At 51.5% G+C, this 26,500-nt stretch overlaps 5 protein-coding genes across 5 annotated transcripts; 2 read left to right on the forward strand and 3 right to left on the reverse strand.

Moving 5' to 3' along the window:
* Positions 1 to 2,055: 2,055 nt before the first annotated feature.
* LOC126574019 (THO complex subunit 4) lies at positions 2,056 to 6,247 on the forward strand. The gene is made up of 4 exons (XM_050233940.1): positions 2,056 to 2,493; positions 4,400 to 4,634; positions 4,708 to 4,908; positions 4,993 to 6,247. Exons 1-4 carry the CDS (start codon positions 2,263 to 2,265, stop codon positions 5,118 to 5,120), a joined length of 795 nt encoding a protein of 264 aa, XP_050089897.1. The 5' UTR covers positions 2,056 to 2,262; the 3' UTR covers positions 5,121 to 6,247.
* On the reverse strand, positions 5,790 to 7,227 carry LOC126574017 (uncharacterized). Its single transcript, XM_050233938.1, has one exon. The coding sequence runs from the start codon at positions 7,100 to 7,102 to the stop codon at positions 6,254 to 6,256; it is 849 nt and encodes a 282-aa protein (XP_050089895.1). The 5' UTR covers positions 7,103 to 7,227; the 3' UTR covers positions 5,790 to 6,253.
* A 2,263-nt stretch (positions 7,228 to 9,490) lies between these two features.
* LOC126576907 (cilia- and flagella-associated protein 44) lies at positions 9,491 to 16,021 on the reverse strand. Its single transcript, XM_050238211.1, has 10 exons — positions 15,894 to 16,021; positions 15,655 to 15,817; positions 15,271 to 15,580; positions 13,687 to 15,205; positions 12,989 to 13,627; positions 12,816 to 12,923; positions 12,694 to 12,729; positions 12,383 to 12,566; positions 10,591 to 12,303; positions 9,491 to 10,530 (listed from the first exon to the last, which is right to left on the reverse strand). Exons 1-10 carry the CDS (start codon positions 16,019 to 16,021, stop codon positions 9,502 to 9,504), a joined length of 5,829 nt encoding a protein of 1,942 aa, XP_050094168.1. The 3' UTR covers positions 9,491 to 9,501.
* A 3,487-nt stretch (positions 16,022 to 19,508) lies between these two features.
* On the forward strand, positions 19,509 to 23,878 carry LOC126574012 (zinc finger protein GLI1). The gene is made up of 3 exons (XM_050233930.1): positions 19,509 to 20,670; positions 22,149 to 22,422; positions 22,503 to 23,878. The coding sequence occupies exons 1-3, from the start codon at positions 20,069 to 20,071 to the stop codon at positions 23,277 to 23,279; spliced, it is 1,653 nt and encodes a 550-aa protein (XP_050089887.1). The 5' UTR covers positions 19,509 to 20,068; the 3' UTR covers positions 23,280 to 23,878.
* A 13-nt stretch (positions 23,879 to 23,891) lies between these two features.
* On the reverse strand, positions 23,892 to 24,470 carry LOC126574020 (uncharacterized). The gene has a single exon (XM_050233941.1). The coding sequence runs from the start codon at positions 24,369 to 24,371 to the stop codon at positions 23,931 to 23,933; it is 441 nt and encodes a 146-aa protein (XP_050089898.1). The 5' UTR covers positions 24,372 to 24,470; the 3' UTR covers positions 23,892 to 23,930.
* Positions 24,471 to 26,500: the final 2,030 nt, after the last annotated feature.

The following is a 26,500-nucleotide window of genomic DNA, read 5'->3' on the forward strand; positions in this document are numbered from 1 at the left end:
CCAGAATCGCTCGACGATTGTTCTACTGCATTCACCTGAACCCTAGGACCGGAACTAGTTACCAATTATCATGTGTAGTGTAAAAGAGAGGATAAAAACATCAAACTGGCGGCTCAAACAATGTATAAGATAGACATGAGCCTCAGAAAACGGAAGAACCTAATATTAGCAACTCTCTTCTTCCCTCGACTCGATAAGAGTCTTATGAGCACAGTTATAACAAAATGAAATGTATTTATCAAAGGCAGCAGTAGCATCAGAAGAAACTGTTCATATTATCGTTAAAGAAGAAGATGTGTCACGAATATAAAGAGATGGCAGCACCTTTTCTGCCACACGGATTAATTTGGGAGCCCTGTCGTGTAATCTCCACCTGGTTGGACGCGTAGAAGACAAAAAGGATCTAGAGTAGAGAGAACTGTGAGTGAAAGTGTGAACAGGAACACGCTTTTGGGACCAGTCGTATCCTGTTGGGCGAATCGCTCTTACGTCGGTATGTTGTATGTCGTTACCCTAGTAAAGTGAATCCAGGAGACGGGCAGCTGCTGTGAAATCTACTTACCACGTGATGCAGAACGGAAAGTGTGGTCATAAAATGTCGTACAAAGCACAGCCACCAGATGCAGTCGCAAGAGAGTCCACCGCCATGTCAAGTGCCGTCGCCTGTATACGGGGAGAAGTTCCATGGTTATTCCATGTAATCGAACGTACCGCAATTGCAGTCGAAGATAGTAGATTGTGGATCCCAGCAGCAGCACACCAAACGTTCCGCGATCTGCAAACTCCGTTGCAGCGGTAAAGAACCAAACTAGAGGCATAGAAGAGTTAGAATGGTAAAGAAAGGCAGTGAGTTAGCGCACATGTTGTACCACAAATAGAAGGGATATAATTTTCTAAAATCATACAACACAAAAAAGGAACTCAAAGAGCTTAGCACTTAATGGATGGCAGTGGACATGGGACATTCTTGGCAAGTGTCCGACGGGGAGGCAAAGTGTACTAGGTGTGTTAATGCGTCGTTGATGCTGAGATTGTTGGATGTTGCATTTTCAAGCGATCGACGCAGTCTAAATGTGCGAAGATTCGCTACTACTGTTGTACTAGAGATGGAGTTATCGCCGTTTCTTCACATTTCTACTACTTGATGTTCCTTTGGTGTATGTGTTATGTGCGGAGTTTAGTTGAGTGGAATCCTTCTCTCCCGTAATCCCATCGCCACCACAATCACCTTCTTCAGCAAGCCTGTTCATAGACTGGCAAATGGGAGGACCTGAAGGACGTGTAGAGCAGATGTAAGTTATTCGTTGTTTTAGTTAGAAGGCAGGGAGAGTGTGTTAATAAAACTCTCAGCCATTTTTCTCTTTAAAAACTAGCTTATAAAATACTCGGTGTCGCAGGCGGGTTGCGCCGTGAGGGGAAAAGAAACACAAACATGGTACCTTGTAATTTGTAAAAACGAGACAAAGACGACGTGGGGTGTATGGAAGGAAATGGAGGCAAAATAGTATCGTCCGATATGTTTAGTTCTGTTCCACTGTTAGCCATTTGTACCGTTCATGAACTGAACTGGATGAAGAATTGTGTTAGCACAGAGTCGTCCTGGTGTTGGCAGGATGGTCTGTTGATTTTGCAACGGTTTACGAGACGCCCACTCCCTAGTTCCGCGCACGTGTTGCCCTCTAATCCGGGTCTTTACTGTCGACGGAATGTTAAATTTTGTGGATTACGTTGAATGTTTCCCGTGTGGAAAATATGTCCAACCTAGCGGCGAAAGGCGACTGCGTAGAGGAGAAACAAACAAAGCTAATGAAGAAATATATTAGATGTACAAAAATGATTCTCGGTTCTTTGATTTCCTAGCGTCCTAGTGGTTTTATCGCCACCTGCGTGGCTCGTGCGGATCGAACGGTCCATTTAAAAAATGTCGAAAGAAACGATAAATTTTGATCGTTGATCGATAAAATACGGGACGTAAAGGAGTGTGCGTGACTACCTGACGTACGTACGACGGCGACTTCACAAACACATCGCCGTTTTTTTTTCGTCGAAGAAATCTCGTGGTGTGAAGATCGTGCGTGCGTTCGTTCCGTTGAAAAAAGTGGATTTTTACCCGTGCTGGCTTAAAATCGACCTCTCAACTCAATTTACCGCGTTGCGATAACACACTGCCGTGTGAATTACCTTTTAAACCCGCTGTAAAAGTCGCGTAAATCGTTCTCTTGTGGTTTTTGCACCCGGAAGTCAAGCCAAGCAGAAAACAAAATGGTTGACAAAATCGAGATGAGCCTTGATGAAATCATCAAGTCGCAAAAATCGTCCCGCCCCCGTGGAGGAGGCCGCGGAGGACCATCACGACCGGGTGCAGGACGACGCCCCGGAGGTGCCGGAACCGGTGGCTTCCGCTCCGGCCAACGAAATGGTAGCGGCGGTGGCGGCGGCGCAGTCCTGAAGGGCCGCAATCGTGGCGGAATTACCCGCGCACGCTACGGGCGGGTAAGGCAGTGGAAGGAAACGGGATGATGACGCACGGCTCTCCGTCGTGCGGGCATGAAATGATGCTCAAACCTCCAATCCGGATCGTAGTGCGTCTGCAAGGTCAGCCAAAAGGCGTAGCCCCGAGCTTCTCTGGCCCTCGCTGCCATGGCCACAAGCTTTGTTCTTCCTCTTCTCTCCCGGCTGGCCGCTGTTCCTGTTTGGTCCCGGTCTCCTCGAGCGAGAGACCGAAACCGAAGAAACGAGACGAGTTGGCTTCGCTTCGCTCAATCCAAGGGGCCCATGGTGGCAACGCAAAAAAGACTTTCTTTGCTTCGTTGCGGTGAAAAAGTGCGCTTCTGGCGAATTCGGAGCAGCACATGGCATTGTTCGTTGCGTGGAGAACTTTTTGATCCAGCCATTTAACCCCTTGGCACCGGAAAAAGGCACGGAAATCTCGAGTTTTTCGGCCTGCCAAGGTGACGCCATGCAAAAGCAAGATGGCGGCGTGGTGAAAAATCGGCCGTTCGTTGTGCGCGTGTGTGGTTCGTGTGTTAGTGGAGTGGTGGTTTCCCGTGGACGACAGTGCGTGAAGAGAAGCAAGTTCATCGATCGATCATGCTCGTTCTTGTTTGGGCCTGTTCCGTTCTGAAGGGCAATGTGTGCTACGCTGTGGTGTGCGCGGTCATTAAACCCCGTCCCCTAGACGCGGGTCACGCGGAAGGCCAATTTTTGGCGCGCCAATCTACGCAGCGGAAGAATACCCCTAGCAGATTTGATATCAAGGCCAGCGCTCCAAGGTCCGAGATAAATGCTCTTTTGGAATATCGTCAAGTAGCATTGCTGTGATCCAAGTGTGCGCGTTGTGCGACCAATCCGTCGTTCAAAGTTCTGGCGTTTCCAGCAGAGGACACTTAGTAGCAGCTGCAAGAGAATCGTATCCGTATCGCAAGCACCCCTTTCTCTCCGTGTCCCTTCCACCCCATCATCAGTTTTAACGAGTTGTCTTCAAATTATAGTTTTCAGCTTAAGCTGCTGCTATTTCCGTTGCTACTACTAGCCCGTCACCAGTTCGGCGCCACCTTCTATCATCGGCGTGAGCGTAGCAACCGCCGCTTTGACTAAGGAATGCGAGCGCATCGATTCCCCGGTTCTACGTCTTCTCCCTTCTGGCCTATAGTTGCTATCATCTAGAGTATCACCTTCCCCACAGATACACACAACCCTAACCTTCCCCCTCATCGAATCCTCACCACGGCACGGAAAGATCCTTTTAGATGTGCTCCAGATCGAGCAAAAGGCGCAGGCGGATTCGGTTCAGTTGCCGATGGCGAAAGAGGCGGAAGAACCCTGGTCTGAAAGCTGGAAATGAACGACATAAATCCCCATTTTGGCGACCATCGAACGAACCGGCATGATGATAATGGTGCAGATAAGGCTGCCGAAAGGGAAGGGAACCAACCACACCGACCTGCAAGATGCGTTGTAGCGGATGCGGAAGGATTCATTTTTTTGCAGCTAATTTAATGATAAAACCGCTACTCGCGTGCCCCGTACCACCTACCTACCTCCACTAAATTCGTGTCACGTGTGGAGGAGGAGTAGAGGATGCCAGAGCAGAGGGTTGGCGGGCGGGCGGACGGACGATTCATTGTGTACGGGGATCGCCGTTGCTGCTGGAACCGGAACAAATGGAAGGAACCGCGCCAGTTTATGGTTGGCGTTTTGGGGGGTTTTTTGATCTACCTGGCTTTTGTGGACACTACGACTCGACGGCCGAGATGATGGAGAAGGAAAAAAACGAGGCATATGGCTTTAGCGCATTAGATCCTGGAGACGGAGGATTGTTCAAAGAGCGAGGGAGAGAGGAGAGAGAGAACAAGAAAATCCAAAAAACACACCCCCTCGTCACATCATCATTCCACAGGGCGACGTGAACAGCGCATGGAAGCACGATATGTATGAGGGAGCGCGAGGCAAGGGCAGTCGTCTGCTGACGACGGCCGGAATCGCCACTGGAGGCCTTGGTGGCGGCATCGCCAAGCTGATGGTTTCCAATCTGGACTTTGGCGTCTCGGAAACCGACATTAACGAGCTGTTTGCGGAATTCGGACCCCTGAAGAGTGCCTCGGTGCATTACGATCGTTCCGGACGTTCCCTGGGTAAGTCACCGGTAGTCAACTGTCCACGGCCGTGTCCACCGTTACTGACGTGTTCTCGTTCTTTCCCTTCCAGGAACGGCCGATGTCATCTTTGAGCGCAGATCGGATGCCATAAAGGCGATGAAGCAGTACAATGGAGTGCCGCTCGATGGGCGACCCATGAGCATTCAGCTGGCGACGTCGGAGATCCCTTCGGCACGGCTACCGCGTCCGGCGGTGTCTTCGGCACCATCGCGATCACCCCGTAAACCAGTCGGATCACGTGTAGCAGGAGGTATGAATCGAATTTGGTGAACGAAAAATGACAAAACATGTTATCCGTGACACATGACCACATCATCTTCGTGAATATTTGCAGGAAAACCGCCAGCGGGACGTCGCCCAGGTGGTGGTGGTGGTGGTGCGCGAGGTCGGCAACCACGCGAGACAAAGACAGCTGAAGAGCTGGACGCCGAACTAGACGCGTACACCAAAGATATGAAGTAAAATCCTGTCACATTGGCCACCCACCGATTCAGTGTCCCCTCGTGGTGGTCTCTGCTAAACGTATCTTAATTAAGAGTTTCATGAATTGTCAACACAGTGTGAACTAGGGCGGACGCGGAGCGGCAATTGTTTTGACGGTGGAACGACAAACCGAATCATCTCTCGCTGTGACCAGCACACAGAGCGGTGCGTCATGTCACCTCCTTTCATGGTACGCCCTGTTACGGGCAGTATGTCATAGTTTTAATCGAAATGGTGGCTACTCGCTCCTCGATGCAGAGTGAGCCACCTTATTACAAACTACTATTAGTATAACAAAGGAAAATGTATATAGACCGTTAGATTCGATACCCCCCGATGATGTCCGGCAACCTCAACCAATAACTACACGTCTACCACACCCGTCCCCTGTCTGCGTGAAGGTAAAAGACAAATCACGAACCAACGGCAAAAGCAAGACGGCTTCGTCTTCTTCGTCTGTCGTCGATTGGCGGAAGGACGCGTAATTAGGCATAATTTAAGAAGCGGATCTAGTAGCTCACGTGAATCGGGGGAAGCACACACATAGCAACGAGACTTCCGCAATCCCTTCACTGGCTCGCGACGCAGCCTCCTTTTCTCTTTATCTGACATTGTAAATCCTAACGCTTAGTTTGTAGCCTACTACTATTGTAGCAGAATTGCGGTACGAGCGGATGTCAGCAGCCGGAACCTGCTGCGATTAGATCAATTATGATTTCGTTTCTCTTTTATAACCTTTACTCAACATTGGCGTGTGCTGGTTGAGAAGCCACTCGGAAAGGGCGCTCAAAAATGGATTGCATTTTACCTCACAACAAATCGTGTTTCTCCGATCGAGAGAAGGCAGAGATGAAGAACTAGCTAACAAAAGGATGGACTCTTGCGGTGTGGAGCTTGGATTAACGAAATAAATCAACGCATCTCTTTAGTTTGTGTAAGTCAACCAGCCAGAATAGTTATCCCGCATAAAAAAAAAACACCCAGAAATGTGGGCACCGTATAGAGGTTGTAAGTTAAAAGAAATCGGCAAAGAAGGAAAACTCCCGGAGATGAACGGATTATAAAAAAAGAACAATAAAATCGTTTGGGATTTCTAGAAACTCTCATTTTAGTTACTCTTGCTGTTCGATCCAGTTGAATCCGAAATCATCGATGAGATAGTGTCGTTCGTACTGGCGCTTCTTGCGGGTCGTGATGATCGCATTGAACTGGCGATCAACATCTTCATCATCCTCGGCGCTGGGCGGGGGGTTAGCTAACGATAGCTCTATACGATAACGGACGGGGATGCTGCGCAGTGGGTGCCGGCGCCTTTTTCTTTTCGCCAGTAGTTTTCCCGTTAATCTTTCCTCCATGGTTGGCGAACATTCAGGATCTAACACCGGCGAGTCCGTAGGTGAAACACTGTACGGTGTTTTCGTGTAGATGACGGATTTTTGAAACTTTTTGGCCTTCCGGCGGAGGAATTTGCAGCGTTTCCGAATGTACTTTTCAATGTGTCTCGGATGCTCCCGAGTGGGATTGGGCAAGTAGAACGTGGCGATCGAGTCGACCAGCACGACCTCGATGTCGCGATACTCGGGAAAAGTCGTCTCGTCGAGGTGCCACCAGCACCACTCGCATAATTTCTGCGAATAGCATTGGTACAGGTACAGCCGTTCCAGAGACTCTTGCTGTATTCTTTCAATCTGCTGCGCGTCGAGAGTGCGGGCAAGCGATGGTATCGCGTTATTCAGGATGCATTTCTCCATCAAGGCCAGTATTACGGATAGGTCGAAGGTGTTTTCGCAATCAAGCAGTAGAACTTTTCGCTCGTTTCCGCCACAAGTAACCGGCAGGACGAGGTTGGTGGCCAGCTCGAGCAGCAGCAAGGATTTACCGATGTTTGTGGGGCCGACGATTTCCACCAGCTGACCGGGACGCGGTGCGCCTTCCGGGAAAACGATCGCTTCCAAGCTCATTCCTGCACGTTCGTTGCACCAAGACACGGGGGTGGGGATCGATTTAGTAGCCGCATACAAGGTCCTTCATTCTCCAGTAACGGTAATTAGTCCCAGAAAACACTCCAGTCCCTCTTCTCGTGAAAACAAACTCGCACACTCGAAAACAAACACAACCGTTTGGTGAATTCCGCAACGGTTTGGTGAAATCCGCGCCCGTTTAAGGCCTCTACAAACCGAGCGCGTAACGCTGCGTGCGTTGCGGAGCGTAGTGCTGCGGAGAAATGTATGAATTTACGAACGCTCCGCAACGTACGTAGCGTTACGCGCTCAGTTTGCAGAGGCCTTTACATGCCCGCGTCCGGTTCGTTGTGCCGGACAAAAATACTTTATTTTATTTTAAAAAAGACCTCATGGCGTGAACGATCATGTCTACGATGCCGTCGATTGCCTCGCTTTGCTCTAGCAGAAACGCATTATTCACTAGCATCTTCCCAAAAGTACCTGCTCCATGTTGGGCTCCACGGCGCCATCCTACGACGCGTGGTCGGCTGTCGGCAAGGAGGATAATTTTAAAACAGCTGATCTCCCGCGACGAAGAAATCTCAACTAACCAACAACCATGCGTATGACGATCGAACACAGCATATGCCCTGCAGCAGCCCTGATGATATTTATGATCATATCTGCCGCAGAAGATGCTCGGAACAAACCCCCCAGGACTTTGAAACCTTCGGTGCGGCGCGCCCACCTGGGGGGTAGATTTCTTTTTCGGACAGATTTTCCATCCACGCCGGCCGCCGGGTGGAAGATTTTCGTTCATCGCGCCGGCAGCATGGGCCACAGTCGGCTGCCGCGAGTCACGTGACACGAATCGAACTGCATCGCGTGTGCGGTGCATCGTTGGGATCGAGTTTTTGTGTTTTTCTTAAAACAATTTTCCAGTGCCAGCGAGAGGATAAAATTTCGGAAAATAATGGTGAAATTGGTGGCGATTCTGAACTGAGTCTCTGGTGAGTGTTAATCGTTAATCTTCAAGTGTGATGATCAAGGAAAAAAAAGGACAAATGGCGGCAAATGGCAATTTGCGCGCTAGCTACGGTTTCCCCTTTTCCATAGCAACAACCTCCCCGGTTACTGTGGCTTTGTGAATAACATGTTTTTCGCAAAAGAACCCATCCATCATTATCAGCGCGCACGATGGGCAAGTGTGCGCGCGGACCGCACGTAGTCCCGGGCGCACAGTTTATCAGACGCCGCCAAACGCGTGTTCGGACTGGCGGGCGCGCGCACAGGAAATCAAAACGCGGACTGATAAAGCCAGATTGACAAGAATACCTCTTCACATTTTGTTGTCCAAACAACACCGGCTCGCTCCTTGCTGGCGTGCGTCCGTGTCGTGTGCACTGGCCGTGTGGGGGCCACTATCACCGCTGTCGGCACGTAAACATATTATTCACGTAGCGCACCCAAGGACACTCGGTGCGCACACTTCGCCCCGGACACAAAACCCAATTTTGCCAAGTCATGGTGATAAGCCGCTCGAGCGCACACTTGGCGTGCACACTGTCGCGATCCGCGATCCGAACCCACGAGACGAGAATCATGTGGAATCCTCGTGCTACGACCGTTATCTGATGGAAAACTAACGCCTCTTTTCGGCGGACCCATTTAAATTATGATAAATTCGGACGTGACCGCGTCGTGATATGCTCCAGCCTGGTGGTCAACAAGCGTGCAACATCAACATGAATCACCACGGATCTTATCGTTTGTCTCTGGTCGACCGTCGTTGGATTACGCTGTTTCCGCAAGCCAAGGTTCATGAGCGTCTTATCGTGGTCACCCTCGTTTTTGGGAGGGGTGGGAGGAAACTTTCCCACTGACGTATCGGGAAGTACGAAACTTTGCAAAAACACACCAGCACGCTTATCGTGACGATCCTAAATGGCTTCCATTATAATCGAGGAAATCAGCAGCTGCTCGAAGATGCATCTTTCGCGAATCGATAACCAGCTTGTCCCGGGAAGGGGGTGGGTGAGAGGGAAAGGGGTGCAAAACGGTACGGTAAAATGATGAAACAAACCAAAAAACAAAAAAACCCGAATTTGTTTACCTCAACCACCACGATAAGCGCGGGCGCACTCCGCGAACAGCATCGAGGTCGATGCGGCGATCATGGCCACAGGGAGGGCCACCATTGTGTGTGGGCTCGAAGATAACGCATCGTGGGCGCACGCCACGGACGCATGACCCGCCTGTCGCTAAGGGCTACCCAGGGGGGATGGGCAGCGATTCACCTGCTGAGCGAGTGTAAACCTGGCTACGCACAGCGACGGTAATTGATTATCGCACAGGCCGAGGACAACCGCGCACCACTGTACGCACTGTGCATTTGAGTGATGAGGCTGCAGCACGCGTTACTGCTCTCGAACGCACTGCAGAATACCTTCGATTACACCCCGGATCGTCTCTAGCGTGATGTCTTCGACCGTATTCTCCTGAGCGTAGACCAAGAGCTCCTCGCAGACCTGCTCCACGTTGACGCCGTCCGCATCGATGCCGGGCTTGTGACGAATACCGTTCGCCACGAATGCGATCGTATCGGGATGGCTAACGTCGGTCAAGTGTAGCGTGGACAGGACCTGCTTCATGATATCCATCAGGATGTTATGCGAGTAGTTCTGCGAAGCCGGGAAGATCATCTCCAAGCTGTTGCTCACGATCTCCCCCAGTATCTCCTTCGTATCGATATCGTAGCCCTCCTTAAACGTGCGGAAAATGCTCTCGATCAGCTCCGCGATCGCCTGTGGGGGGATCGTGATGAGCAGCTCTTCGGGAATGAACGACTTAAAGTTCTCGATGATGTGCGGCAGCAGATCGCTCGCATGTTCTGGTGCAAAGTTGTGAATGATGTTGGACAGGTAGTGCGCCAGATGGTTCACGACACGCTTAATGTCCGACTGCAGCACGTGCGAACCCAGCTGCTCCATGAGAAAGTCATCGATCAGGCCGGAAATTTCATTGTAAAGGAAGTTATCCGGTGAACTGGCGCGGGTACTTGGCGGCGCCGAATCCATAACCGCGTTGTACACCGATTCATCAGCCATTGGCACTGGTTTGCCACCGGTCACCGGAGGAGGGATGGTGATTTCCACATCCGGACTTTCCGCCGACAGTGGCTTACACTTCATGCTCAGCGTCCGGATCTCACGCTGTAGTGTGTTGATCTGCTCTTTCTGGATCTTGGCGATCTCACGCAGCTTCGTTAGATCGTCGGAGTAGGTTGGTGGCGGTGCGGTGTTGCGCTTCTCCAGCAGAATTTTCTGGTGTGCCAATGACTTTTCCAGATTGTTGTACTCCTCCTGAAGCACCGTCAGGATGTGCAGCTTCTCGGTGCCCTCCTGGATGACCTTCTTCAATTCTTCCTGCTTTTTGGCGTACAGTTTCTGGAAGACAAAATACGCAACCTGCTGTTATGCTGCCACAAACACCCACACAAACCCTACCTTGAGTTCCTTGGTCCGTTCGGCATAGGTCCTCTTCACGTCGTCTAGATTGGCGCGCATTTCGAACGTGTACTGGCGCAGGATCGTTTCCTCCAGCTCGTCCAGATCGATTACGCGGCCAAATTTCTTCATCATCGTCTCATTGATCACCTCCTTGAGCGTGATCAGCTGCTGCCGCATGTACTTGATGTCCGTTTTCATGCGCGCCAAATGTACCACATTCACGCGATGCTTTCGCTTTGTTTCGAGCGTTTCGGCCGCCAGCTGATCAACACGCGAGTACAGCTTCAGCAGAGCCTCTCGATTGAACATCAGACTGTTTTCCACGTCATGAAACTCCGTCTCGATCCGAAAGTACTGCATCTGGTCCATCTTGACAATCACAAGTGTATCGATATCGTTCAATCGGCGCTGTTTCTCACGCCGCAGCTCTAGCAGCTCGCGCTTCTTCCGTTCCAAGCGCAAATCGGTATCGGCCAGTTTCGGTTTCAGGTTTTCCAGATTTTTGTGCATCTCTTTGAGCGCTCTATCCTCGGCGTAGTAGCGACGCTGCAGCTCTAGCTTCTCGTTGCGCAGTTGTATCGCCAGCGTGTACAGTTCCTGGTCGCATCCTGCCGGGCATTGATTAAGATCCAGAAACACTTTGCTCACCTCGCCATCGTTGGTACCCTCCAGGGCGTCAATGTCCTCGGAAGAGTACTCGGAGGACGAGTCCGAGTCGTTGTCGTTGATTTTGCACGGTTTAAACTTTTTCTTGTAAATCCGCTTCATCACCTTGGAAAACTCGTTGTCCAGACAGCTGGAGTTGAAACGCTGCAAATTCGACCGCTGCTCCTTTTGGATCGTCTCGATTTCCTGCTCTACCTGCTCGATTGCCGCCCGCGCATCGTGCACCGATTTCAGCAAATCATTGCGCTCGAGAGTGATCTGTTCCACGGATTGCACGATCTCTGATTCAATCTTGCTGAAATCCTTCAAGATCCACAGTTCCTGGTAGAGCGTTAGCTGGAAGTTTTCCAGCAGCTTTGCATCCGTCTCGACTTGAAGCCGCTCTTGGGAAAGGGTTTTTAGCTCGTCATCGAACTGATCAATGCGCCGAGTCACTTTATCGATGATCTTGTCCTGTTTAAACAGCTTCTTGATGAGTCGCATGTCCCGTAGCTCCTGTTCGTGCTTATTGAGAACCATTTTGGGAGCATTTGTGATACCAGCAGCTGCCAACGCATCTTTTATAATCGAATCGTAATGATCCATGTCCGGTTTAGCATGTTTTTGCCCTTCAATTTCGTGGATCGATTGATCGAAACGTTTTCGATCCTCTTCGAACTTGTACTGATCGTCTGCGTACTCTACGTTTTCGTTAACCGTTACCTCCACTGGAAGTTGACGCTGTTTTTCATTCGGTAGTTCCTCGTGAATCCCACGCAGCTTATTCTTCTGCTTTGTTACGTAGTGCATAAGCGCGAGCTTCTGTTCTCGCAGTGCAAACACTTTGAGGTTGTAGTCTCTCTGGATGTCGAACATTTGCTGGCGAACTCGCAGTAGCTCCCAATACTTGCCAGTGGCGCTTTCAACCTGCTCCTCTGTCGGTTCATACTCGGGATCACTCTTCAGATTGTAATCTCCGATGGAGCAGGCCGCCTCTTTGATGGCCAGATCATCGGCGGGATCGTTTATGTTCGGATCCGGTTTCGAACCCTTATGCTCTTCCCACTGAACGCGTGCAGAGAGTGCAAATTAAAAAATAAAACTACATTCAAAGCGATGCATTATTAAACAGGTGCCATTATACCTCTTGCTGTCGAACGGTCTCCTGGTTTTTTCGATCGCGGTACTTCGCTAGCAGTCGTCTCATTTTGCTTTCGAGCTTGAAATCGATCGTTGATTGCGATAAGCCCTCGAGAAAAGATTCTTTTCGTTGAATTTGTGAATCCTTTCGCCGATCCTTGCGCTTAGTAGGAGATGTTTCGGGGACGCTGGGTAAGAGAAGAGAGCATTAAAAATATGCTTTTGTTTTTTTTGTTATGCTCTGTGCAATTGCAAATTGGTGAAAGCAGTGGAAAGCGCAAATCGTGAAATACATATCAGCTGATTGGCACAAACCTGTCCTCCGGATCTTTACATAACTCAATGAAGCGGCTTGTTAAAAAATTAATCGGTTTATGATGGAGGTTAATATTACTTTGATCTTTATCACGGATTATAATCTAAAACCCACGACTTACCGTTTGCGCAGTTCCTCTTCCTCGACAAGCTTTTCCACCTGTGCAAGAGTAGAAAAATATTCCTCATCGAGCCTCTCAATGCGAAAACTCTTGACACTCTGTCCACTCCTGGAATGAAATGCAAAAAGTAGCCGCATATCTTCCGTCTATCGTGCGGCGCTTTTCCAACTCACCTAACAGCCAAAACCTCTATGGGAAAGCTCTCGAGTGGTGCTAGGAAGAATCGATGAAGCTTTTCCGCCGTAATGCGTACCTTCTCCACGTCGAAAGCCATCCGGCGATGCACAAGGCTCATTTCGGCCGCGAGCCGCTCCTTTAGATCATCCGTGATGCGTTCATCTAGCACAAAATCCGTCACCGGGATGCGGTACGCCGCAGGAAGCCGGCTATTGCGTTCCAACAGTTCCTCGAACCGCTTTCTATATTCGGCCACTGTGCGTTGTACGGCACTACGTCGATCGGTCACAATTTTCGCCAACCGATCTGCCTCTCGGCGTGCCTTCTGTTCCTCCAGCGAAGGAAAGCTACTCTCGTCGATGTCGAACACCCGTTTGACGCACTTCTCGAGTGGTTTCGGTGGTACGGCTTTGAAGGCATCGCCTGCACCGTACCACCGGTAGGCGAACAAGTTACCATCGGCACCGATGCTGAAGAGATGGGTAAAGTCGTAGCTAAACGCAAGCCCCGTGACACTCCCGGTGCGATTATCGTGCATCGGAAGCGTCCAATGATCATCCAGGTCCCGAAAGTCGGCTTTCCTTCGATTCACCCTCACGGCACCGTCGCTCGTTCCAAAGATGATGTAATTCGTGCTGCGGAAACAGAAGCAAATGTCTCTAATGTTACGAATAGGTCGCAAGCAGATACTCACTCTTGCAGATAACAGGTCAGCTCCGTGTCTTCGGCATCCTGTATCGGGGTGCAAGAGATAGGATCCTCATCATCGAACCACCCATACTCGTACACGAACCCGGCATCGAACCCTCCCATCGATAACCAGAGGCTGCCCTCGTCGGTGTAACGAGCCCACAGGATCGCGTTGGGCACTTTAGGGATGTACAGTGGTTCCAGCTCTTGCTCGTCATCCGAATCAGCCAAAAAAGCTTCCTCATTGATTTCGGCCTTTGGATTATCTTGCTTCATTCGATCGAGCGTCTGCTGCTTTCGGGCGCGCTTTTCCTGCTTCCGCTTTTCGATTTCTGCCACCAGGAGATTCCGTTTAATTTCCGATTTGACCGATTGGAATGCTAGCTGCTTGATCTCGACATGGCGCAGGTGGTATGAGATCGTTGTGTACTCCACCAGATCCTCCGGAAGCTCCACCTCTAGCAACTGACCATGGCGGCATCCCACGAGAGCTGTCGATAGGGTTTCTGGCTTCCAGCTAATCGATGTCACTGCTGATGGCGTGTACACGAGACCGATCGGCTCCAGTACCACGTGGGGATCACTGCGGACGCAGCGGTGCACAAAAATTGTTTTATCTTCCGAACCAGACACCAGGATGGTTTCGCGTCCATTGAGTGACATTGTCGTCACGGGCTGGCTGTGTGGCTTTAGCAGCTGGATCAGATTGACTCGATTCTCCGGGTAAGCTAGATGACCATCGTGCAGATTAACGGCTACGGTGCGTAGAAATCCATCGCTGAACCCCAGCACCAGGATGGCCCCGGTAGGATCGAGCGTTGGAGGAATCCACAGCATCGTTCGTCCCGGACATTGAAACTGATGCGTTAACAGTAGCTCGCGCTTGGAGTAATCGTAAACGCACAGTTTCCCATCCACACCAAGCGTAGCGACGTGATGAGAAACGGGGCTGGCTTGGACGGCCGCAATAGCTCCGGCGTGGCATTGAAACAACTGCTGTGGTGGTTCCGTATGATGCGCGGGTGTCAGATCGCACAACCATATCCCGCCCGCACCATCCTGGGCGTACCATTGAAAGTCATCCTGCGTTTGCTTACTAACCAGACACATCAGTTCGCTATGATGGTGCGCATCACCACCGATCCGGAACTCCATGATTGGTTCAATCTCCACAAATCGATCCTCATCGGGTGGATCGGCCAGCTCGACCGTTTCCCAGAACCAAATTTTAATCTTCCCGTCAAGCCCGGCAGTCATCACCTCACCGCCACGCATGTTTAGCTGCGTTATTGGCCCTTCGTGGCAGGGTTTGCGTCCTTTCCGGCACACCTCGAGCTTAATAAGTCCTCCATCCCACACCAGAATGTTACCCCATTGGCAACCGGAAAGCACCTTCTCATCCGGCAGCGGCAGAATGCCGACGATATCCGAGATTTCCGTTTTTCCAAAGCGACCGAGCTCACCCTGCAGTTTCAGCCCGGTAAAGGTGTTTGACATTCTCCAAAACTTGATATGACCTAGCCCTAAGAAAGAGGAGCAGACACAAACGGTTAATGGAACAACCGTACTCACCCACAGACAGTGTTACCGCAAGTTGTAATGTGTCCGGGGACGCTTGGTGAAAACAGAACGTTGATGACATCGTTGGAGAAGGATTTGCAGCGCAGCACGATTTCTCCTTCCGCCCAGTTCCACACCGTCAGCATGAAATCCGGTTCGATGCCCTGCGAGATCAGCAAGCGGCCATCGGCCGTGTAATCGATGTGCGAGTATCCGGCCGTTGTACCACCGACCAAGATGCTGACCACCTCCATCTCCGGATACTGATAGATGATAATCGGTGGATCCGACCCATTCTCACCGACCGTCAGATGACAAAATTCCTCGCTCGGATTCACCTTTAAACCGGGGGGAGATGGCGCAGCCCTTCAGTGAGTTTAGGGAAAAGGCAATCTTCTAATCCCCTTCTTACCGTAACACAACCGATACCACCACCCGTTGAACTACGGCGCGTCGTCACCGTGCGCGATGCAACGTGAAAGAAGTGAATCAAGTTACCGGAGGCAAACACTAGCACGTTTTCATCGATTTTGCACAGATTGAAGTAACGCTTGCAGTCGTATCCATAGGAATAGCTAAAGGGGATGAACAAAGGGGATGCTCTGTTACAATTCCCGGATCGAAAATCGGCTCCACAACGGAAGTACTAACTCGAATTCAAGCAGCTCGTTCGGTACCGTGCAGGACGAGTGTCGGATTGGCTTCGATATAAGCGATCTTCCATCGTAACGTGACTTTGGATCAACAGAATCCATCGAATTGGTTGGGATATCGTTCATTGAGGACTGTTACCAGCAAGAAAAATGTTTGAAGACTAACGCTTGCTTTGAAAATAAATGCCCAGCTGCGGGAACAACCGCGGTTGCGTTGCTAAGGATACGCGCAATCATTGGCATAGCGACCGCGCGTTAGTTTGTTTACTAGATTTTTCGTCCGCAACCTTTCCGGCGTTGCAGTTTGCATTTGCTTGATTGCATTGTGTTGTGTTTGCCAATCGATCGCCAATCGATCGATCATTGAGGTCAACTCTCTCTCTCTCTCTCCCTGTGCCTACATATTCGCTGCACTTCCGATGTGTATCGGACATCAGTAGGTATCGGAACGCGATCGTATCATGCCTTTTTCGGGGGGGGGGGAGGGGTGGGGGGGGGTATCTAGAACACCAAACCAACCGTTCGTTCGGAAAGCGTTCATTGACCGTCTAGCACGATAAATCGTAGCAACCCCTGCCCTGGCACCTGCGGTTACAAAGCATCATGGAGAAGGGTCACGATGCTGATGAAACACGATGGCGTCATTTCAACAGGTTGTGATAAGCGCGTTTGCGCCTTCAGGGCCTTTCCGCTGTTCCTCGATTCATGGTTTATAGGAAATCGTGGATGATATTGGATCGATGGTCCATTCGATTATCAGCCACCAGTGCCAGTGCTTTTCCATCACGAAATCACGCCGCGGTCCGTGGGACACTTGGGGAGGGCCAAAAAACCGGCACGTACCGGTTCCGTCGATCCGTGTGGTGGCGACTATTTTTGGTTTAACGAAACATTACGCGCGACGATTGATTCGCGTGGAGAGCAAAGTACAACCGTCTGGGGGCTCCGGAAAACCGCGAGTTCTCCGCATGCACAGCCACGCATCAGTCCCATCGGACCGACCAATCGAAGCGGTAACAAGGGATTGTAAAATCATTCCCCTCTCCCTTTTTTGTGAATGCAGTTGGTCTAAGTGGGACAGGCTGAAAGCTAGCCGGTGGCCATTCAGGGGGGGATTAAGCGGACGCGATAAGCAAGCCACCAGCCCGCCGAAGGTGCTGGTAGAATTGATTTGATTCCAGCTCAATCCAGTTCAGATAACCCTTCGGGTTAATACCACCCATCGGGTGTTTCCTGGTTTCCGTCACCACCGCACTGAGTGATCCACTGGCGGAATGGATCTTGTAAGGTTGCTTCTAGAACTACTTGTAACGTCAATTTCCCCCCAAAACTTGCTACCTGATGTAACATCGTGTCCCGATTGCCAATACAGTCCACGAGCGCTTCGCGGATTGATCCGCTGAACGAACGGATGGTCATATCAGTCCGGGTTTCACGTTGGGATTCACGGATCAGGGACAGTCGGGTCGAGTTCGGTTCCGTAATTGGTAGACTCTGTTCGGTGCGATAAGCGTCCACCGAGGCCATCCGCAACCGATGGGCAATCGAGAGTGGAACCGGTCGCAACCGGATTCACCACCGGATCGGATGCGATCCACGCTATCTGCTGGTAGAGGAGGTGCAGCATGATAAGTCAACGGGAGCAGTGGAATGACTCGTGGAATCAGATCGAATGGGATCTGGGTCCGGGAATTGTTGGCATTTCTAAACTCTAAACAGTCCACCCCCCCCCCCCCCCCTCCCCAACAGGCCCGGAGATCGGAGACGTCATCAGACACTCGGATGTTTGCAAAACAGAAGTCATTCCAGGCGACACAGACAGACAGACAGATAGACAGACAGCTGCTGCTGCTGCATTAGGAACACCTTTTCCTACTCGTGCGCCCTAGGGCACGCTGTCACACGCCTGGCGCTTATCAATGATCTATGCCCGATGAATGTCAATGTTTGCACTTCCACGGAAAGTGTGTACGGCTGGCTGGGGATGAACTGGTGAATGAGATTGCGTGTAAATACTACTCGCAAACTACAAATCACTCCCCGAACGCTGACCGATCGTGTAATGCGCAGTAGTACAGTCGTTGTCCCCATCCCGCACGCGTTTACATTGACTGGGCAGGACGTAGTCCATGTTGGGGTGTCGTTTGATGACTGACGACCCTGACTAACGCGTCGTTGATGATGGCGTAGCAAAAAGAGCCTCGCCCGATGCGCCGAGGATCGATATGCGCCACAGAGGAGGTGTTCTACTTCTCGTGAGCGACACGATCCGGTTCAAACGGGATCCACTCCGACGATGATGATGATGATGATGCAAGTCCACATTACGCGGGGAACCGGTTCGAGCTGGTTCGAGCACCCCACACGAAAGTGCATACTGGTGGTCGACGCCGACGCCATCGTGCCCTGTTATCATATTGGAACCATCACGCCGTGTCGTGAACGTCTTTGACCGATCGACCACCCCGGCGGTATAACCGCGGGGGATTACTATCAGTCTGCTTTTTTTTTTTTTGGTGATTCCCAAAACGGAGCCAAAGTGACTCCGCGGGGGAGAAGCACGAGCAAGAGCATCACGTGGTTAGAACCGATCGGAAGTGAACCGGTCGGTTGGAGTGGTGCCAGTCGGTGCCAGATATGATCGAGAGCGCGCGAAATCGAGTTAGTTGATACCGAAGACCGATCTAGACATGTTTTCGCTCTGTTATCGGCGGGCCCTCCAGTCTGGCCACGACACTCAACATTAGCGTGACAAGATCGTTTCGTTCCTTCCGCTAACTACGCAACGTCTACTACGTTGGCCTACTGCGCTGGTGGTCGATGCTATCGCGCGTGGAGTGAACTTCAATTTGTAGCTCTCCACCTCCGGTCCAAGAAGTCGTTGACGCGTGCCTCGATGGCTCCTCCGCATGAAGCTCCTAACGAAGTCTAGAAAAAGATCGATCAAACATCGCACTCTGGATAGGCACATGCCTATGTTTACTCACGAATAATGACCAGAAAAAAGCGAAAAAAGTGGCGGTACCAGGCGCCTCCATCTCGTGTCAGAGATGTTGCCCTAGGTACTGGTAGCCAGTGGCCACTTCCAACTTGCGTTCCTTTCCCCCCGCGCCGATGTGTGTACGTAACAGCCGGCCTTTCTTATCTCTGGGGTCTGGCCACGGACGAAGCACGGTGCGAGGCTCCGAGTTGACGGCTTGCGCTGGTCGTACGAAGATGTCATCGTGATTTTATCGCTTCGCCACGATTTGTCTGCACAAACAGATGAACCACACTCACAGCTGCTCGCCTCGCGGAGATCATTGCAATGTTCCAGACCTTCGGTAATGTTTTGGGGACGACAGCGTGGACTGGTGGTGGTGGTGGTGGTGGTGACGACGATGCTCAACCCTCGCTACCGGTGGTCCACGTTGTCCGTGTCGTGGTAGTGGTGGTCGACCCAAAACGCGCCTGTACGCTGCGTCATACGCGCCTAGAGAGAGAGACCTGATAAGACTTGCTGGAGGGCCCTCCTTGTGTGGCATACTGCCCCCCCCGCCCCGTTCCCCTCCCTCACACCACCCAATAAAAGCGGACGAGCGGGCGCGCTTAGCTGACAGCGATTGCATGTGTATAGCGCGCGCTGGACGCGGCAATCGTTTAGTAACGGTTTGAGCCTCGAGCCACTCGGAAGCACCACGCCGGTCGTTGGTGCGCTTGTCTGTTCCGCTCGCATAGAACTTGTCTCTCTTGCACACAGAGACACACGTACCGAGCGCGCATTCTGATCCGTCCGCGACAGCGCGATCGTGAGACACTCGAGGAAAACGGATCTTGTGAGTGCCAGGAGGCTGGAAGCCATTTTGTGAAGCAAAGGCAAACGATGGTAGGAAGAATTGTGGCACAATTTCGTACTTAAAGTGCTTCCAGAACGAGTGATTTGAGTGAGCTCGCTCCCGGGAGACCGGGGATTCTGTGCAAGACGGAGGTTCGCGAGAGCAAATAGATAACGTTCGAGGGCGAGTGATAATGCAAGGCCACCCGAAAGCTGTCGGTGTGTGACAAAGAGAAGATTACAAATTGTGAATTTTTGCGCCAGAGAGACAAGAAGGGTGATACTTGAGAGATAGAGAGAGAGAGAGAGAGAGCAGTGAAGTGTGTTGTGTAAATGACTGTAAAGCTGAAGGTGACAAGATGCTAATCAACAAAGAAACCATTCCGTACAGGATGGGCTTACAGCCCTTCTACTACTACCAGTCTTCGCCGCCGGTGGTCAATGACCGGCTCACCGGATATCATCTACCGATCACACCACCGTACCACCATCCGTACGATTTCATTCTTCCGATGCAATCACCGACGGCGAACCCGGCGGCCACGAATTCGGTGGCGGCCGCAGCTGTCGCCGCTGTTGCATCGGCCGCTGGCATTCCATTGCCATCGGGCTCACCAGTGCGGCCATCATCGCCGCTCTACTTCTACCTCAACGCCCAGATGCCAGGAACTGCGAACGGTGCAGCGGACAGACGAGGAGATGGCAAGCAGGATCATCTGACGTCGGCCACGGTGCCCCTGTCACCACCGCACACACCGCCACTGTTGATGGAACGCACGGCCAGCGAGGTGTCGCTCCATTCGAACGGATCGACGGTCGGTCTCCGCGATTCCGTCATCATGAAGGTCCAGAACCAGCAGGTCGTGCCGGTACAAGGCGATACCGACACCGACACCAGCGGCACACCGTCGGAACCGGAAACGGTCGAAGAGTTCATCTGTCGCTGGGAGAACTGTTACTGGTAAGTCACGCGAGTGGGGTGGAAAGATTGATAAGAATGCGAGTGGACAGAGCTCATAAAAATTGTTCTAGTGCCGTCGTGCGATCCGCTCTTTGGGACCGGGATCCGCTCGGCGCATCTTTGCTAGCTGATGAGCCAGGTTTCTTATCACACTCATCGCCTCGCACCGCGGATCATAAGATATTGTCCGCTAGATAGAGCGCGACGGCAATGAGCACAACGGGCACCCCTCGAGGGTGGTCCGGGGCCAAAGCAAACACCAGAACCGAATGTGCACACGTCACGTATCTTGCGCGCGCCGAGAGCTTCCCCCTTGGGTGGAGGTGGAGCCTGTGGATAACGGCACCTGACTTAATCCTACGATGGCATTTCCTGGTCTCCGCGTTGGTGCGCGATAGAAACTCCAACTAGCTAGTGGTTGGTGTGGTTGAATTTTTATTGTTTTTTTCCCAAATCAAATCGTTCGATGTTTACCAGCCCAGACAGCAGCTGCAGCTGGAGTTTGTTTGTTTGTTTTCGTCCTTAAAAATAATACAGAGTTCAATCTCCCTGGTGTGGTGTGCACGCCGGTAAGGCATGCATTTGTTTTGAAGGCGCCGTTTTGGTTGGAGTTTACTTCTTCCGGGTGCTCTTCCTATCGCACTCTCTTCGCTACTAATCATGTCGTAAGCTAATTTCGAATGCTTTCATATCACATCACTCCCCGACTGTCTTCTGCGATCGCTTGACCGCGCTCGGGAGCTTGATTCGCACAATGGGCGAAAGGAAGAGGGAGAAAGAGAGCCGAAAAGCGCTTGGAAAAGATTACAGCGACACGGAGTGATGATGTTGGGCTTGGCAAACAGGCCGTTATCAGCACAGACCGCGGCCGCCTGTTACCACACCCCCCAAAACGGCCATCGCCCCCCCCCCCCCCTTTGGTCCATTGAAAAGGCTTCGCAATTCTCACTAATCTTTGTGCCAAAACCAACTGGTCCAGGGCAGCGTGAAGTTGAAGTTGATATGACGTATGGCCAAGCTAGGCCAAGTTCCGTAAACACGAGGCCGACCAGCACTTCAAATCGTGCTCACTCTCCATCCGATTTCGCAACATTGTCAAATGTGAGGGGGGGCCTACAGGCTGTTTGTCAATTGGCTCCAAAAGGCAGACCACACCTGTCTGCCGATAAGTCAGTCTATTTCCGGAGTTCTCAGGTGTGTTGTCTAACGGCACCGCCATCTACCAAGGGCATGTCCAGGGTGGCGGTCTGATAATAATCTTAAAATAAAACTGGAACTCGCAAGCCGTCGATCATCGACAGCAGACCGATCTGCGCCGAGCGAGTGTATCTTATCAATCTTCCTCGTGTCTGCGCGTGTCGTGTCTGGCGTTTGGAATAATGACGTGATGACAACCGGCATTGTCACACGGCTTTGTGCTGCATCATGGTCTCCAAAAAAACTCACACGTTCTCTCTCTCTCCTGTTCTCACCAACAGTGTTTTCTTTAAGCTGGAAGATTTGGCCAGCCATGTAACGGCGAAGCATGCGGTGATCGGGCTGGACAACCTGTACTATTGCCGCTGGGAGCGTTGCATGCGCCAGGATCGTGGCTTCAACGCACGCTACAAGATGCTGGTGCATGTGCGTACGCACACCAAGGAGAAACCGCACCAGTGCGGCAAATGTGGCAAGTGCTTCTCGCGTGCCGAAAACCTCAAGATCCATCTGCGCTCGCACTCGGGCGAAAAGCCGTACGTCTGTCCCGTGGAGGTAAGTGTCTACCGATCGCAGCAACTATCGCCGACTCGTCGACATTAGTTCTATTGTTTTTCTGCGTCGTCTCTCCGTAGGGATGCAACAAGGCCTACTCGAATTCATCGGATCGTTTCAAGCACACCCGGACACACTCGAACGACAAACCGTACGTGTGCAAGGTGGCCGGATGTAACAAACGCTACACGGACCCATCCTCGCTCCGCAAGCACGTCAAGACGTTCAAACACATGAACAATGGGCCACTGGGCCAGCAGCAGCTACTGGCGGACATGGTGTGCATGGACTTTGAGAGCTTCTCACAGGACAGCACCAAATCGGGAACATCCCAGGGTACTAGCGTGGACGCGGGACGTCGCACACCGGACTATGATTCCGATACCGACACCGGTATGCTGATCGATGTGGTCAACCTGGACTGCGGTCCCGGTGCACAGGAACAGGAGGAAAAGCTGGCATACGATGACTACCGTCGTTGCCACCATTATGGGCCTGTAACCCAGAGCGTCTATCGTGACGCCTCACTGTGGATCGTGGATTCTTTATCGAGGGATACTTATGGCCGTGTTAGCGATGTGCGGATGACAAAGGATGGAGATGATTCCGATGCTACAGGAGGTGGTGATGGTACGGACAATCAGGGGGAGAAGAACGCTGGGGCACTGGAACTGGTGCCATACTCGCCGACCAGCACCACCAATGAGGCCACTGAGCCGGGGCAAACGGACCGCCCGAAGGCGCTCGAGGACGAGGAACTGTGCCTCGCCATACGGCAGCTCAACGGCATGCGGAAATCTCGATCGCTCCGGATGGACGTCGATGGTCCGCTCGATCTCACTATACATCACCGTTAATAGTATACCCGGCGAGGGGCTGTCGTTCTTTTTACTCCTCCTTACTATGCACCCCCCTTCTACACAACCAAACTTATACTGTGTTCTACAACGCAACTGATGGATTTTGCTAGCTTGTAAGACGTTTTACTATTTTACACAAACAATCATTAAACAATGGCAAGGCACCGGCCACCGTAGCCGCTATGCCGTCGGTATACCTTTATCAGCACTAAATATGCTAAAGAGAGCGCAGCACGGCGCTGTCGGGCTCGGGCTAGCTGGCGGGCAAGCTAGACCTTTGACTATGCAACCGCCTTCTGCACTTTTCTGTGAGCAACTCGTTCAATATGGTTTGTAAAATTGCTGTGACTACCAAGTGGAACACATGAGCTACATGCAAATAAGCTGGCAGATAATCGAAAGACAAACAGAGAGAAAAACGAGCGAGAGAGAGAGAGAGAGAGGCAGAGAGGCAGAGAGAATGAGAAAGCGAGATGTGCACAATCTGTGGTGTGAATTGAAACTCAATTTCTTTATTATAGCTAAACCCAAATACAACTTTGTTAAAAATCGCTTTCAATGGACAAACGGTAAACTATTGTGGAGTGGTTAAATAAATACTTTTTTTCAAAAAAAAAAACGCCGCGATCGTAAAATAAGCTCTCGATGTTATGTCGGTTTCGGCGTTCCGATAGGAAAACTTGGAAAACTGGGAACTCCACTGGAACCGCTGCCACCACCGCCACCGCCACCGAGTGCTCCGATCACACTGCCCAGCATGCTTGGATTGAACGGAGTGATGATAGCCTGGAACGCACCCATTATCAATGAAGACTGCACCGGTGAACCGGAGGCGGATGGTTGTGTTCCCAAGCCCAGTCCCGGCAGTCCGGTAGCACCTAGCAATCCGCTAGTGCCCGTTGTGGTTGGAGCTTCTGTGGTAGTGAGCGGAAATGGTGGACGAAGCTCCAGCGGTCCAGCACGACCATCGTCGCTCGAGTCCACCACACTCGTATCGAGCGGTGTTGGTCCAAGCGATGCGGTAGGTATGCTGGATACCAAGCTGCAACAGCTGCAGGACAACAGCACCATCACCGAAAGCAGCAACATAACGAAACACACTTTATCCTGGATTCTCGAGCGAGGTATCTGTGCGGTGAACGCTTTTACTTGGCCGCGGTTGTTGCCGAGACGATGGTGCAACTCAAACTGGCCGTACAGCCGTTCCGGAATAACCGTTTCAACCCGCTATGCCAGTGCATGGCTTGCCTGGCCGCCTTGGTGCAAATAATTAGAGACCTGGCCACCGATAAGAAACCCCTCGATATAGTGTTATTCAATTAACGGAGCGTCACCACGGTTATCGACACTCGGCTGGTGGTCCCACCCTCCGACCCCACCCGGGGCCATGTTGGTAAATGGCATGCATTCGCGCGGGAACTTTGCGCCGAACAGGAAATCGTAAAGTCAAACGATCTTTTGAGGTGTCTTTGGCGGTTGAAAGGGGGAATGTTTAAATGCCAGCGCCAGTCAGCGTGGACATGAAGCAGAATGTTTATGTTAAGGCATTCATCCGGCAACCTCACGCCCTCAGGAGTTAATGGTTTGTAAAAACATGGTGTCGCACATCGGCGTTATCATAACAGGTGCCGGATGATGGATGAAGAGAGCAACTCAAGTGCAACAAACGATGGAAACTCATTGAACCATTGAACTATAGTGCGCATGGAATTGCCTTCATCACTAGTTCCAGACGCACGGAAGGATGGGGATTGATTGTTTCACACGAAAAACGAACAGTGATGCTTCCTTAAATATTGCTTTTTGATGAGGTTGAGAGTGAGGGTGCGCATGTGTATGCGTGTGTATGAAATGAAAATTAAGCTTCCGCCCTCCTGCCAACCCTTCTCTTCGGTGATCCGTAGTGGTTTGTTGATTAAACTTCAACAGGTTTTTAATTGATGATGGCCGCCCTGGAGCCTGGTCGAGTCGGCAAGCTAACCCCACTACCCTCGTGGGGCCGTAGGCAGCCGGCAAATCAAAAATGGCTCAGACAGTGCTGGGACGGGGTGATCTGAGCGGCAGTATAGGAGAAGCGGCAAAAAATGGCTAAATTAACTCGCAACTGCACTGCATTCTGCTGCGTTGGTAGCGAATGCAGTTTAAGGGGCCAGCACGGGACCTCAAAACTCAATATTTGCATTTCCATCGTCAATGCAATGGCGCTGGCTGGCGGGCCGTGTTGATCTTGTGTATTCAACGGTCAGCGCGGGAGTCAGTGTAACCTGCACCCCCACCGAGGAGCGAGGATTATACACATCGAGAGCAGACATCGAGGCAAGTCCTTTGGCCGTATTTCCCTTCCCCTTTTTGGCCAGGGTCTGTGCCGTACGACAGACCAGAACTCCCGGAGGCCAGTTTCAGCGAACGAAGTAATAATAATTCCTTGTCCCGCCCGCCATCCCCTTCCTTCAACGTTAAGCCGGCTCACAGCTCTGGTCTGGTCTGGTCTGGTCTGGTCTGAAATCAACGGAAATGATAGTAGCACGTTCTGGTCCAGACAGACCACCAGACACACGTGTGCGCGGACACACATACACACAGACTAGTGGTCCGTAGCCGGACGAAGGACTGGTTCCAGGACGATTAACTGGTCCCGGGACTGCCGCCGGACTGCGAATGCAAACGAGAGTTTTCATTATGGCTAGAAGCCAGACCAGCCTCCCAGGTTCCTATGGTTGGACCCGGAGAATAAACGAATTTTAAATTCTTTGTCTGTAAGTGTGTGCATGTGTGCGACCTGGTGCTATAGGCCAGACCAAAACACGGACACCATCCTCCCTCCCCCCACCTGGAACTCGTTCAAACCGACATTCGGATGCGTTTGACAGCCATAGCCATTCCCAGCAGGCGGTTCAATCCTGTGTATCCTGACAACGACCAACCGAGAGAGAGAGAGAAAGAGAGAGTAGGAGAGTGATGGCCACAATGTTGCACCACACCCAAAAACCGGAAGAAAGCTGCTGGCTGCTGGGATGCAGTTTTTCGTTCATCGTCGGTCTCTACCGGGGGGAGTGGGGGGGTTGGAGGGTAGGTTGCTATGTGTGTGCTTCCGGGGCCTTCTCGGTCGGAAGTCGAAAGTGAGGTTAAGTTAGCTCGTTCCGTGATGCAGACACAAGTGCAAGTGAGACAGTCGAGCGAGAGTCGAATTACGGGGTCACTCTAATCGGTATCCCCGG

Source organism: Anopheles aquasalis, chromosome 3 (assembly GCF_943734665.1).
Source record: "Anopheles aquasalis chromosome 3, idAnoAquaMG_Q_19, whole genome shotgun sequence".
NCBI lineage: Eukaryota > Metazoa > Arthropoda > Insecta > Diptera > Culicidae > Anopheles > Anopheles aquasalis.

Excerpts from the sequence above, each read along its gene's own strand:
- LOC126574017 (XM_050233938.1), bottom strand. The coding sequence starts at position 7,102 with ATGAGCTTGGAAGCGATCGTTTTCCCGGAAGGCGCACCGCGTCCCGGT.
- LOC126574012 (XM_050233930.1), top strand. The coding sequence starts at position 20,069 with ATGCTAATCAACAAAGAAACCATTCCGTACAGGATGGGCTTACAGCCC. Across the intron at positions 20,671-22,148 it reads CGCTGGGAGAACTGTTACTG|TGTTTTCTTTAAGCTGGAAG; the intron begins GTAAGTCACGCG and ends TCTCACCAACAG. Across the intron at positions 22,423-22,502 it reads CGTACGTCTGTCCCGTGGAG|GGATGCAACAAGGCCTACTC; the intron begins GTAAGTGTCTAC and ends GTCTCTCCGTAG.
- LOC126574020 (XM_050233941.1), bottom strand. The coding sequence starts at position 24,371 with ATGTTGCTGCTTTCGGTGATGGTGCTGTTGTCCTGCAGCTGTTGCAGC.
- LOC126576907 (XM_050238211.1), bottom strand. The coding sequence starts at position 16,021 with ATGAACGATATCCCAACCAATTCGATGGATTCTGTTGATCCAAAGTCA. Across the intron at positions 13,628-13,686 it reads CTGACCTGTTATCTGCAAGA|CACGAATTACATCATCTTTG; the intron begins GTGAGTATCTGC and ends CTGTTTCCGCAG. Across the intron at positions 12,567-12,693 it reads TGTAAAGATCCGGAGGACAG|CGTCCCCGAAACATCTCCTA; the intron begins GTTTGTGCCAAT and ends TCTCTTACCCAG.
- LOC126574019 (XM_050233940.1), top strand. The coding sequence starts at position 2,263 with ATGGTTGACAAAATCGAGATGAGCCTTGATGAAATCATCAAGTCGCAA. Across the intron at positions 2,494-4,399 it reads CCCGCGCACGCTACGGGCGG|GGCGACGTGAACAGCGCATG; the intron begins GTAAGGCAGTGG and ends ATCATTCCACAG. Across the intron at positions 4,635-4,707 it reads TCGTTCCGGACGTTCCCTGG|GAACGGCCGATGTCATCTTT; the intron begins GTAAGTCACCGG and ends TTTCCCTTCCAG.